General features: G+C 42.4%; 1 protein-coding gene across 1 annotated transcript in view; it reads left to right on the forward strand.

Moving 5' to 3' along the window:
- GPR158 (G protein-coupled receptor 158) overlaps nucleotides 1-13,998 on the forward strand; it is a 122,035-nt gene that overhangs the window by 100,160 nt on the left and 7,877 nt on the right. Inside the window, exon 8 of the mRNA XM_035129637.3 lies at nucleotides 12,418-12,556. Coding sequence (XP_034985528.3) covers nucleotides 12,418-12,556 — 139 coding nt within the window. The remainder of the gene's footprint in view (nucleotides 1-12,417; nucleotides 12,557-13,998) is intronic.

Genomic DNA, 13,998 nt, shown 5'->3' on the forward strand with positions numbered 1-13,998 from the left:
TCTTGACAAACTAGTTTGGATCGGGGGGTGGTCTGCACCTACAGATCTGTACACAGAATCTGGCGACCACTCGGGTCGTCTTTTGATCTTTGCCTAACAGGAGAAGATCGGATTTTTGCTTTTCCGGGAGGTCGGCGAGCCTCACCAGCAGGGGATCAATGGTCTCACTATGTGCCTCTTCATAAAAGGGACATCTAAAAAATAAGTGCTCTGGGCTTCCTATCTCCCTCAATGAACAGGCACAAATTCTCTGAGCATATGGGACTTTTTTAAAGGATCCTTCCAGGACCGGCAAGGGCAGAGCCGAGCTTCTGGCGAGAGTAAAAACCCTTCTTGCATTTTTGTCTTGCTTGATTGCATCTTATGTCAGCATCCCTTGCTGACAGAAGGCTCTTTGATCCAGCAAAGGCTTCAGTCAGGAGATGAGGGAAGGAGCCCCACTGAATATTTGAGGGAAGGGCTGTAGCTCAGTGGAGCATCTGCCTCACCCGGAGAAGGTTCCATGTTCAATCCTGGGCATCTCGCAGGAGGGCTAGGAATGTCCCCTGCCTGAAACTCTGGAGAGCTTCTTCCGGTGAGTATAAACAATACCAAGCTACGTGGACCAATGGTCTGACTTATTATTACAAGCAGCCTCCTACATTCCTTCCTTCAGCACAGAGACATCCTTTGGAGGCAGCCTGTTGATGGAGAGAAGGTGGTCCTCTGGGGAATAATAATAATAATAATAATAATAATAATAATAATTTTTATTTATACCCCGCCCTCCCCAGCCAAGACCGGGCTCAGGGCGGCTAACACCGAATATATAAAAATTAATTAAAATACAGCTTAAAAACAAGATTAAATACAACATTAAAATTAAAATGTAGCCTCATCAGAAAAAGGAAAAAGGGGAAGGGGATCAAGTTGATTCCAGGCCAAAGGCCAGGTGGAACAATTCTGTCTTACAGCCCCTGCGGGAAGAAATCAAATCCTGCAGGGCCCTGGTCTCATGAGACAGAGCGTTCCACCAGGCCGGGGCCAATGTTGAAAAGGCTCTGGTTGAGGCTAATCTGACTTCCTTAGGGCCTGGGATCTCTAAGGTGTTGCTATTTATGGACCTTAAGGTCCTCTGCGGGGCATACTGGGAGAGGCGGTCCCGTAGGTATATAATGATGCCTGTAAGGCTGCACGAATTTTGAAATGAAAAGCAACGGCAAATCCCCAAACTCTAAACCCGCAGCAATTGCGGGCATCTTAAACACAGCAAGGTAATGCGGCAGAAAGGGTCGGGTTTCACCTTTCTCCTCCCCACACCCCTTTCTGCATGTTGACACCTTTGCAAACCGCTTGGAGGATTTCTTTACCGTTGTGCAGTATGCAAAATGTTGTTAAATGAATTAAATAACTAAATAAAGCACACGCTTAGGATCTGCAAAATTGCACTGCAAATTATTATGAGTAGTAAGGGTGCTGCTGATTGCATTCATTCATCACTTCCTACAAAAAAAGAAAAAAATCTCAAAGGAATCTACAGATACATAAATTTCAGTTTAAATATCTGAAGAATGTATCTAGGAATGGCAGAAAGGGGAGGAAGGAGTGACTGAGGTGCCCTAGGCCAGTGTTTCCCAATCTTGTGCCTCCAGATGTTTTGGGACTACAACTCCCATCATCCCTAGCTAGCAAGACCAGTGTTCAGGAATGATGGGAATTGTAGTCCGAAAACATCTGGAGGCACAAGGTTGGGAAACACTGCCCTAGGCAGTTTGCATTGCCATTCTGCCATGCTGAATTTCAGTTTGGCCAGTCAATAAACTGGTGAACTGCATAATTAGATTGACGCAATTTCTGCGAGTGGCAGAAAACCAAACTGCTTTTAAAAAAGCCAAGTGAAATATAAAGTCATTTGGAAAGGCAGCTCTGGAGAACAGCTGCAAGATTTGGTGTGCGTATTAAATGGCACCTTTATTATTTCATTTCTGTCAAATGCTGAAGACACACATCTTTCCCCTGGACTGCAACTGCTGAGATATATGTCTTCAGGACCCACCTTTATCCTTTGCCTGTAATTTGCTTTCTTAATACTCAATTTTATATTGCTGTAACCCACTGTGGGAGCAGATTGTGAAGAGCTGGTAATAAATTGAATAAATAATTGCCATGAAATAATAATAAGATTGTAATAGAGATAAAAGCAGTTGCTTACACGATGTATTTTTTAAAAATGTGCATGCTGTTGATTATAAACGAACCAACATTTATGATTCACACTTTTCATATGTCCCATGAGCTATTTCCTCCTCCTTAGACTAATATGTCTTCCAAATCTGTGCTCAAACTGAACATTTAATTGTGTTCCTTGCTGTAGAAATGCCCAGCAAGAGATACTATGATGGTGTTTTTAAGTGTGTGTTTGTGCATACTGGTGTAAGAAGGAGTTGTATGATCGGGCTTTCCATGACAGAACACAAACGGCTGAAGTAGATATTGTGGGGAAGGAGAGAGATGTTAAATACATCCATTTATGCCAATTTAATTACAGTTTAATGTTCAGCTTCATCTTGGAAGCCAAAATACTTATCTGCCTGACCAGACAGGAAGAATCTCGGCCAGGCCAGAGCTAATGTAATATAATTTGCTTAGCTACTGAATTTCACACCCTGTTCCCATAAATATGTTGTTGTGACAGTCCTCTGATATCCCAAACAAGCATTTATGTGAATACCTAAGACAATTAATCTTTTAAATTTACATATTTGTAAAGATTCCAGAGGACAAGACTTCGTCAAGTGTAGGATGGGCAAACCTCTCAATTTTGGTTCTCTCATTTTGTCCCCTATCATCAATTCAGTTCTCCACATATCCTGAACAATTTGCATCCCCCCAAGAAAAGCCCACTCATGATAATTCATCAGCAGTTCAGGTTGAATTTCTCCTAATATACACATTTTTATGGCATTTTGACTAAAATGCACACTTTTGCTTGGAATTATCCCAAACATAATGCATTTTTTGATTTTAAACTAATATATGCATTTTCAGGCACACTTTCTCCTCATAAAAACATTTTTTGTGCACATTTTTTGTCTGGAGAGCTGTATCAGAAAAGTGTGAATTTCAAGCTGCTGTTTGGTTCTCATATTGTTTCAGAAAGTGTGAATTTGATAGATTCAGCTTTGGATGCTAACTGAAGCAAATTCTTTCCCCACAGTCCATGGCCCCAAGTAGTTCACTCAGTAAAGGTGAATTTCAGGTTAGGGCTTTGGTTCAAAAAGTGTACATCAGATAGCTTCTCATTAAAAAGCAAGAGGCAACGAATTTCTTCCCCGGCCCTAACCTCTCTCTGCCTGCTGAAAGCCTCAGAAGCTCTCAAGGAGGAGCAACTTTTGCCATGGCTATGTCCCATTCTCCTCCCCATCTATTCACTTATCTCTGCCCAGAATCAGCACTGTTTTCTTCCCTTTCAGCCTCCATTTCAGGCCAGTGCTTGGAGTGCTGCCAAAAGGTGCTTTAAAAGACAGGATTGCTTAAACATTGACCTGGGATTTGAGATCTGGCTTCAATGTGTAATGTAGGGAATCCTCACGCCCTGGGGAGTCCAAACAGAATGACCAGACTGAAAAGAAAACAGGGGGTTTCAGCAGATACACCCCGTTTTCTCATTTGGCAATTGGATCATAATATTGAGACTATGCCCTGTAGCACTGTTAAAGGTACAGGAGGAGCCCTACAGATATGAAACTATTAAAGGTACAGGGTACCCAACTAGCATGGCCCGTGTTCAAGGATGACAGGAGCATTAGCTACCCTTGCATTAGCAGAAGGTTGCACCATGAGAGGTTGGAGATTCTGTTATTTCTCGCTGCAGTGTATCTTCTCCATTCTGGCAGCATGCTTGCCCACACCTCTCTTGCTTTTACATGCACTCTTCTCCATAAGGCAATCCTTTTTTCTTTTTTCTTTTGCAAGAGACAAGAGGAAACCTTCATTTCCTGCCTTGCAGTTTGTATTGTTACCCAAAGGTTGCAGCTATGATTAATTGAATCGGAAGCAAAGCTTGGCTATGCTTCTGCAACCTTCCCATCTCCTGATGGCGACATTGTGTGGCATGCTTCCAGTGGTGGCTCATACAAAGTGACCTGCTGCTTTCCTGAATTTTCTGACTGCAGAGCCAACACACACACACACAGCACCTTTGCATTGTTCATGTGCTAGTTTGTAAGGTGGGTTTGTGGGTGAGTAAATGGAAAAGAGATGCTACAAGCATTGAAGCATATTTTAGGTTATTTAAGATTCACTCATTCCTTAAATGAAATTTTAAAATGAGACCATTACTGTGGCCAAACAGTGACACAACAGAAATAAACTAAGAGCAATACAACAGCTGGCAAAATATTAGAAGGAAAACTGCCGCGCACTTATAAGTTTGCATCAATCAGTACTTGCACAAAGACCTTGAACAATCAGATGCATCCAAATGTCTGAGTTAACAGGTGAGTTTTTACCTGGCACTTGAAGCCCAGTAATGTAGGGACCATCTATCCATGCCTTGGGGGGGGGGGGATTCCACAATCTGGGTACCACGTCATGACCCCATTTCACCACACAATGGGCAACATCCATCAGCAGAACAGCAAGCAGGGCCCTCCTCAGCTCATCCAAGGGTCCAGTCAACCTGTATAGGGAGGGGCACACTCTTTCAAGGACTTGCATTTCCATGTGCTCCCTGCATAGACTACTTCACACACAACCAAATTCATTGTTTTCGGGGGTAGGGATGGAGAAATCTCTCAATTTCATTTTCATTGTTCCAATCTTAAATTCAATTCTCTTCTCTGCATCAGTTTGCTTCCCCCTTTTAAGTCTTTAGTGAAAAACTATCCTAATATAGACACATTTTTGTGTGTGCAATTTCCCCAGATTCACACATTTTTGCAAAGTGTTTCCCCCCCTAATCGTAATGTTCTTTTCGCTAATATGTGCATTTTTATCCACACTTTACCCTAATGTGCACATTTCTGTACATGAAATTAGGTGGGAGAACAGTAACTGCTCAATGTTTGGGAAAGTGCACATTCCAAACAATAGCAGCATTTCCTTTTGCTTATTGTTCGGGAAAGTGAAAATTATGTAGGTTCATATTAAAATACAAAGAAAACCAAATTTCTACCCTATCCCTGCTCCAGGTGTATAGAACCTTTGTCTCTCCAGCTGTCACAGAATAAACCAGTCCTGGCAAGCATGGACAGTGTCCAGGGATGATGGGACTTATAGTTCAGCATCATCTGGAGGGCCAAAGGTTCCACACACAATTTTCTGGCAGCCAGAAGCGTATATTGCCATAGAAACTGTATCCCGTGTCAGATCTGCCCGTATCCTGTTTTTAGATACATTGGTCAGGGTAGAGTAGCTTTGGGAGAACAATGACTTCATCTTTTAAAAAGTGGCAGCATAGGCAACTGGAATATTTGGAGTTACAGGTAGGTAGCCGTGTTGGTCTGACATAGTCGGGGAGGAAATAAAAAAATTCCTTCCAGTAGCACCTTAGAGACCAGCTAAGTTTTTCATTGGTATGAGCTTTTGTGTGCATGCACACTTCTTCAAATACTTCTGAAGTAGTGTGCATGCACACGAAAGCTCATACCAATGACAAACTTAGTTGGTCTCTAAGGTGCTACTGGAAGGAATTTTTTTTTGAATATTTGGGACATATTAGTTGGGATCCATAAACTTGTGGAACTTCCAGTTGCCTAATTCGTTTTGTTTTGTTTTTAAATTCCCGCTGAGTCACATACTTCATGGAAAACTGCTTTTGCAAGCAATGGTTGTTTCAGAAGCTATTTGAAATTTTGGCACAGCGGCCAGTTGTTCAAAGGTGGAAGGAAAAGTCAAATGTTCCACTGGGCAAACACAAGCTCTTTTGAGTTTGTGCCAAAATGTATTTGGAAGGAGTGTTTGTAAATATTGTGGCATTAGCATGTAAAAGATTCTTCCCCATTGATCTTTAAACACACTGCTTTTTAGTTTCATCAGGGTAACTGTTATCTTTAAATGCCCATGTTCTTATTGTGAGAATTGCAGCTTGCAGCTCCCACATTTAAAAGTGCAGTAAATTTTGGTAACATCTGCAGATTTCTCTTTGCCAATTGTGGCATTAGTCTAGAGTTAATTATATGAACCTGATTCTCCCCCAACCCTCCAGCACAATTCTGCATGATACATTTAAACTGTGTAATTGGTGCTTTGGGTAATAAATTGTTTTCCAAGCAGAATGATATATTTGTTATTGCTAATTAAATAATTTTAATGTTAGGCATAGCTGGGAGATGTATTCTCATAATCTTCCTTGCATTGCGAAAGAATTCCATTTTTGTAGGATTCAAGATGTAATGCTAATTGGTTTCCTGCAGCTAAAACATCTCTACCTTTGAACTATAAACTGTTATAAACCTTATCTGAGTTCCACTGTATAAGCATAGAGCAGACCATCCAACAGGTAGATCATGATCTACTGGTAGATCACTGGACGTCTGTGGCAGATCAGTGGCTCCCCCCAAAGAAGCTGAACAACTCTGGCTCCCCTAGAAAAAGCTTAACATTTTGGCCCTTCACCCCCCATGGGCCTTCCCTCCTCCCTAAAAGAAGTTCAACAATTTGAACTGAACCCCAAAACAGGGGCTAGATCACTGCCAGTCTTTAACTCTGTGAGTAGATCACAGTCTCTTGGGAGTTGGCCACCCCTGGCACAGAGCATGGGATCATGGCACTAAGGGCTATCTCAAAAGCTTTGTGATATTTGGCATAGATTTACTGTTGTGGGGTCAGAATTTTACAAATATGCTGAAACACAGTTCAGTCTCAGAGTGTGGTTTTGCAACATTTGCTGACTGGCACATTTGTGGAGATTCTACAGCATAGTGACAATGAAGGTTAAACAGACTCCAGTCTCCTCCAGTACAGGCACAAGGATCTTTTACCTCTGTTTTCAACCAGCTGTGGTTACTTGTTATGTTTGAGCTGGGAATTGTGGATAGCGTTACCTATGGTTTGGTGTAACAAGCAAGATAATCAGCTACAGTTGTCTCAGTAATGACATAACAAGGAACTCAGAAGTTCCAAATATCCTCCAGTCAGCCGCTCGAGAGGAGGAGAGGACATGGAAGAAGCCACATGAGTGTTGTTTGCATATATCATATCGAACTATGGTTTTCTTAAAGATTTTCTTGGTTTACAGAAATATGTGCAATGTCTCTTGTAACATTTTGCAAATCAGTTTCATTTGTTGAGACATTGGGAAGAAAGGGAGAAAAAGGGTAGATGGGGAAGGGTGGGTGGGGTGTTGTGGCGATGTTTCTATTTTGCTTAATATATGTGGGGTTTTTTTGTCAGCGTCGCTTGTGTAGGTTCTCTGCTGTTTGCTTGTGTTCCTTTCATAGCTGTCAACCCTCCTTTTCTTGCGGGAAACTCCCTTATTCCAAGCCACAGCTGTCAACTTTCCCTTTTTTTGCTGGAAATTCCCTTATTCCAGCGCTGTTTCTCGCTGCTATCCTGGATTGTTAGATACACCAAAAGTGGACAGCTATGGTTCCTTTAGTGGTGAGAGATGTTGGGATTGGCGTAGGGCAGGCATGTCCAACAGGTAGATCGTGATCTACCGGTAGATCACTGGACGTCTGCGGTAGATCACTGCTAGATCATTGGCTCCCCCCAAAGAAGCTGAACAACTGTGACTCCCCTAAAAAAAAGCTCAACATTTTACCTCCTCCCTGAAAAAACTCAACAACTTTCACCCGAACCCAAAAAAGGGGGTAGATCACTGCCAGTTTTTAACTGTGAGTAGATCACAGTCTCTTGGGAGTTGGCCACCCCTGGCGTAGGGTATGGTTGTTCATTTGTGGCTGGCTGTGGTGGTCTTTGTTTTGTGTGTGAGTGGGGTGTTTGTGTGTTTTGGATCAGGTTAGCCATATTGTATGCTGTTCGTGGATTTTTGTCATTGTCTTGTTGGGCTGTGATATGTGATAAAGGGGAGCCATACCGGGGTGAAGCCATCTTCTTCTATTTGTCCCTATGTCAGTTTCAGGTTATTGGTTAATTTTTTTAGTAAGGCTGTTTCCCATACTATTTGGTACCATTGGTCCATGCTTACTCCTGACAGGTCTCTCCGGTGTCTGGTTATGGTGTTTCTGGTTGCTGAGAGTAAGTGGATTATGAGTTCTTTGTGATGTAGGTGGGCATTATTGTCTTGGAAGATGTTTAGCAAGGCCAATTCTGGGGTTATTTCTAATGTTTGCTTGGTTATTTTACATATGTGGAAATATGTGCCTGTTGAGGTGCACCCTCTCCAGCATTTTGGTGAGGTTCCTGGGCGTATTAGCACTAGTTTTCTTGGTGTTAGGTAGCACCTGTAGGCGAGTTTCAGAGTGAGTTCTTTCTATGGTTTAGCATTACATTTGAACACAGCCAATACAGAGGTTGAACGGTGGCAGATTGGAATAGTGGTAGACACAGAACAGATATAAAGCAGAACCGGGGGTGGGGGGGTGTAAGAAGCAAAACAGATTTCAGGTTTGGATATAACAAGAAACAAGAAGTTTCCAATTTCTTGCTTGTGGCTGCGCTAGAGGAGGAGAGGGCATAGGAGAAGCACATGAGCCTGCAATTCAAGCATGCAACACTAAACAGTTGTTGAACCTTACATGTGAACCCCTGCCAGTTTACATGTAACATTGTCACTTCCTGAAGACTGGACAGTGGATTGCGAAAGAACACATGTTAAGACGAACAAGTTTTTTTTGCGGGTTGGCTTTTAAGGAGGAAAACATTTATAGGTTGCATGAAAGTGATAATTCTGCAGCTCAATTTTACTGAAGAAATGGGTTTCGGAGAGAGATATGAAGGAGAAAGTGCTGTTAAGCCAAACTCCTGCAGATGTTTTGTCTTGCAACCTCAGGCTGCATCAACTAATTGTTGTAATTTATGTAAAATAGTTATGTTAAAGTTAGAGCTAGTGGCACAAAGGAAGGAGTAAAGCAAGGAAATAGACATGAGCCTGTGCATATTCAGAAAGGTTATCGTTATAGTATTGATTAGGGTTTTTAATAGGTTTATTGAATTTGTTGTTTTAACTATATTGTTGTATAATGCCCCAAATTCTAACTGATGAAGGACAAATCAAAGGCAAGACAGACAGACAGACAGACAGCTTAATTTGCCCAAGGATTCTTGAATAGGTGCATGTTTACAACAGAAGTTTTCTTTTTTCCTCATGCTAGTAGAAGCCCTACCTCCTAGACCTCAAGAGGAGATACTGGTATTTTCTCCAGTATGATTTGCATATAAAGAAGAGAGAACATGAGGGGTAGACTCTGTTTTTTAATTTTAAAAAATGGTTATATTTTTTGTTTGGCTGCTTTTACTGCAAGATTGCCCTGAAGTCGTTGTTCTCAAAGTGTGGTGTGGGCGTCACATAGGAGGCCTGGACATCTGCTATGAGAGACATGAAGAAAGGCAGAAAGAGGGTGAAATAAAAAGGGAGGAAATAAAAAGAGAAGAACAAGTGGAAAAACAAAATCAGTGGCATAATAATTGCCACATATATTGTCTTGGGTAACCTCATGATTAAAACAGCACACAAACTCTCCTGTGGTTCAGGACAGACAAACATTTATTCACTATCAAACCAGATTCTTATTTTGAACAATGATGAAAACAAAATGCTGAACTCAACATCCTAATCCTCACCTTTTGGAGAGATTATTCATGAGGCTAAAACTTAAATGCTGCCAGTATCTTGTCTGTTCTGCCATGTAACAGTTTTTGACAACAGACTCCATGTGTGACAAGCTAAAATTTGTTATGCAGGAAATCAAAAGTAGGTTGAATTCCCAAGTATTATTTCTCTGGGTCCAGAACAGATTTGTAGCATGGGCTCACTTTCCACTTTGCATGGCCCCAATTCACCTGTTTCAAAAAACAAGAAAATTGATTGGTGTCCTTTAGCCTTTAGACATCTTTTGCTCCTTATATTTCATGTTGAGTGAAAGATTCCTGCATTGCATGGAGGTGGACTAGAGGATGTCAGTGGCCCCTTTCCAACTCTACAAATCTGTGATTAGCCTGACTAGTTTCTGATCTGTGAGCAGGAGGAGAAGATGCAAGTATTTTTTCTCAGCAAAATTCTGGCTGCAGCAAGATCCATTAGATCCAGGGCTTTTTCCCCCAGCCAGACCTCACCTCTCAGGTCTGCGCCATTGCCATTCAAGGGAGAAGTAGTTCTTGGTGAGTTCTGGCACCTATTTTTCCATAAAAATAGCACTGATCAGATGCCACTAATTAACTTTGTCCCAGGCCAAAGTACATAAAGAAGTGTTTGCAAAAATATCTGCTTATCAGCTGTGATTGTCTTTTAACACATCTCCGTGTTCTGTCAGATCCTGCATAGGTAGGCTGACTGCATGATTGGGGGGGGGGGAGAGACCTTGAAGATGGTGCATTAACTCAGTCTTTTCCAGATTAATCATCCTGCACTTCTCTATCTGCTATGTTTGTGTTTGTGTGTGTGTGTGAAGTAATGATTTTGTGCCCCTTCGTCTAATGTTGGCATCAGCAAGCATTGCTGTTCTGGGTCAACATCTTGGGTTGCCTGGGGTCAGTCAGCAGTGCAGGGACCCATGCTGTGGTGATGTGCTGGCAGGCCATGTTTGTGCTACACTTCCATTTGCTGAACCAGTGAGTCAAAGGATCAGACTGCAAAGTATATTTGGGATCACAGCTTGAAAGGATTCTTTGGGGATTTCCAGCCTGGAGCTTTTAGACTTCAAGGACTGCTTGCTGCCAACAAGCCCAACTCCTTCCAAAATGCTACATATTTAGGTCACCAGCTTGCTCACCTAAGATATGACCAATGCCAGGGAAACTGCGCTTTTATGCTAACAGATTTGTAATGAAAAATAGCTGCCAACAGAAAAACACCCTTTGCCTTCTCCCTGAAGAATAACCTCACTAACCCATGAAATGAATGTGATAAAATTGCCTATGAAAGCTCATCTCAGAATACACCTGTTGGGCTGAAGTCTAAGTATGCTTCTTATCAGTAGATAGTTGCAGTCTACAGGGGAGTTTCTCTTAGAAGCCCACTCTGTAATAACTCAGAGCAGGGCTTTTGCGGCTGCCCCTGCCCTCTGGGTCGAGATACAGCAGGCACCCAATATCTGCACTTTCTGGAAATAACTGGAGACGTTTTTGTTCTGACTGGCTTTCCCAGCGTGATAAATGGGTCTTTACCATGAGTAGCTATTTTGTTAGGGTTTCAGTCTTGTTTTAAATGTATTTAATAAATCATTTTAATTTCACTGGTGTCGTTTTCTTTTTAAACTTCTCTCTCCCTCTCCGTTGGTGATTGTTATTAATTGTTAGCTGTTGCTTTTAAAGCAGAAAAGTAAAAATATATGAATGAATATTAAATGAAATGAATAGATCAGCCTGATAGTTAACAACTCAATTGGGCACCATGGGTTACAAGATGTACATTGCAGAGGGACCCTTTTCTACCTCCCCATTACATTTGGGATGGGGTGGAGGAGAGATCCGAGACCACATAACACCGGTCTTGAAAGATCTACATTGGCTCCCAGTACGTTTCCGAGCACAATTCAAAGTGTTGGTGTTGACCTTTAAAGCCCTAAATGGCCTCGGTCCAGTATACCTGAAGGAGCGTCTCCACCTCCATCACTCTGCCCAGACACTGAGGTCCAGCACCGAGGGCCTTCTGGTGGTTCCCTCATTGCGAGAAGCCAAGTTGCAGGGAACTAGGCAGAGGGCCTTCTCGGTGGTGGCGCCCGCCCTGTAGAACGCCCTCCCAACAGATGTCAAAGAGGAAAACAACTACCAGCCTTTTAGAAGACATCTGAAGGCGGCCCTGTTCAGGGAGGCTTTTAATGTTTAATAGATTATTGTGTTTTATTTTTCTGTTGGAAGCCGCCCAGAGTGGCTGGGGAAACCCAGCCCGATGGGCGGGGTATAAATAATAAATTATTATTATTATTATTATTATTATTATTATTATTATTATTATTATTATTATTATATCTTGAGCTCATTTGAGATGAGTAACTTTTCCGGCCTTATTTACAAAACAGATACAGTAGTGTACATTGATTCCATTAAGTTCTTGACACCTTCACCTCCATTGGAATGAATGGGGGAGCTAACACATGCAGGCTTGCAGGGTCATTAGGTGGTGTACCTACCATTCTGTTATCTGAAAGCATACTGGCACACGCATAAATTCCAGTTGTTGAATTTGTATATATATATATATATATATATATATATATATATATATATATATATTCACACCAAGATCCAAACTGATAATTTCAAGTTTTTAAATGTATAAATACTAATGTATTTCCTATGTTGCTTCTCTTGCAGCTGAATTTTTATTCCTCTTGTGGGGCGTTTATCTCTGCTATGCAGTGCGGACCGTGCCCTCGGCGTTTCACGAGCCACGTTATTTGGCTGTTGCGGTTCACATTGAGCTCATTATCTCTGCTATATTCCATGCAATTAGGCAAGTGAGCTGTAGCCTGGTTCTTAACTGTTTACTTCCAGCATGGGACAATTTGAAATGGGTCATCAGGCTAAGATGCACATCAGAAAGCCCCCAAATGAAAGCGTTCCTCCTGCAAAGCACAGAATTCTTTAAAGACATTCTCTTAGATGGCTGAAGAGATGAGCTTCCTATCTATTAATTAGGCAGGCAGGGTTTTCAGTATACCGTATGCATCAAAGGAAATGGTCTCTCAACAGCATTTTATGCATTTATTATTTCCAAAAGCTGTGTACAACAATATAAATCTTAATTCAAGAAGCTTTAAAATGACACTTAAAATCCAGGGTTAAAAATAACCAAGAAAACTATCAGGCAGCAGGCAGTGGGACATGAAAATGTCTAGCTAGAGTTGTCCCCTTTGGGATTGGTAGGGCAGAATCCTGGGAGGCCAACAGTAGGTGGAGCTAGAGCCTGTGATAGGTACCGGTAGAGCCAACTTTTTATAGCTTTGTCCTCATTCTCCTGCTGAATTCTGAAAAGGCAAAACTGATACTAAAGAGGAGGAAGAGAACAGTCAGAGCTACCGGTACTCCCTGGGCTAGTTGTGAGTATTAAGGCAGGCGGGTAGCAGGTGGCAATTGACTGAGAGCAGACTGAGGGTGGCGGGGGAGTGACCCATTTGCCCTAATGGACCAGTCTCCTCTTGCTGCTAGTCCCATTTGAAATCATGCATAGAAATCTAAGCCTAGGCATCAACGTTGAAAAGAAACCAGGGAAGTAGCTCCCTAGTCATGCAGTCTTACAAAATCCCTACAGACGCAGAATGGAAATCTGTCAAAAGCCTAGCAGAATAATAATTTCAAAAAGCAGCTTACCTACCTGCTTCAGGCTGACCTTCCTCAGGAAGAGTTCCATAACGGGGGGCGGGGGACCACCGAGAAGGCACTGGCCCACATTCCCACCAGCCATACCTCTGTTGGTGTCAGGACACAGATTAAGGCCTCCCCAGATGCTCCTATTTGATGGGCAGGTTTTATGGCCTTTTAAACCGTGTGTAGAGCGACGCGGGTAGCGCTGTGGGTTAAACCACTGAGCCTAGGGCTTGCCGATCAGAAGGTTGGCGGTTCGAATCCCTGCGACGGGGTGAGCTCCCGTTGCTCGGTCCCAGCTCCTGCCAACCTAGCAGTTCGAAAGCATGTCAAAGTGCAAGTAGTACAGCGGGAAGGTAAACGGCGTTTCCGTGTGCTGCTCTGGTTCACCAGAAGCGGCTTTGTCATGCTGGCCACATGACCTGGAAGTTGTACGCCAGCTCCCTCGGCCAATAACGCGAGGTGAGCGCCACAACCCCAGAGTCAATCACGACTGGACCTAATGGTCAGGGGTCCCTTTACCTTTACCTTTAGAGGGCTATTGGTTTCATTTGTTACTATGGTACGTATTTTTGTGTTTGTATATTGTAA

Source organism: Zootoca vivipara, chromosome 11 (genome assembly GCF_965207765.1).
Source record: "Zootoca vivipara chromosome 11, rZooViv2.hap1.1, whole genome shotgun sequence".
Lineage (NCBI taxonomy): Eukaryota > Metazoa > Chordata > Lepidosauria > Squamata > Lacertidae > Zootoca > Zootoca vivipara.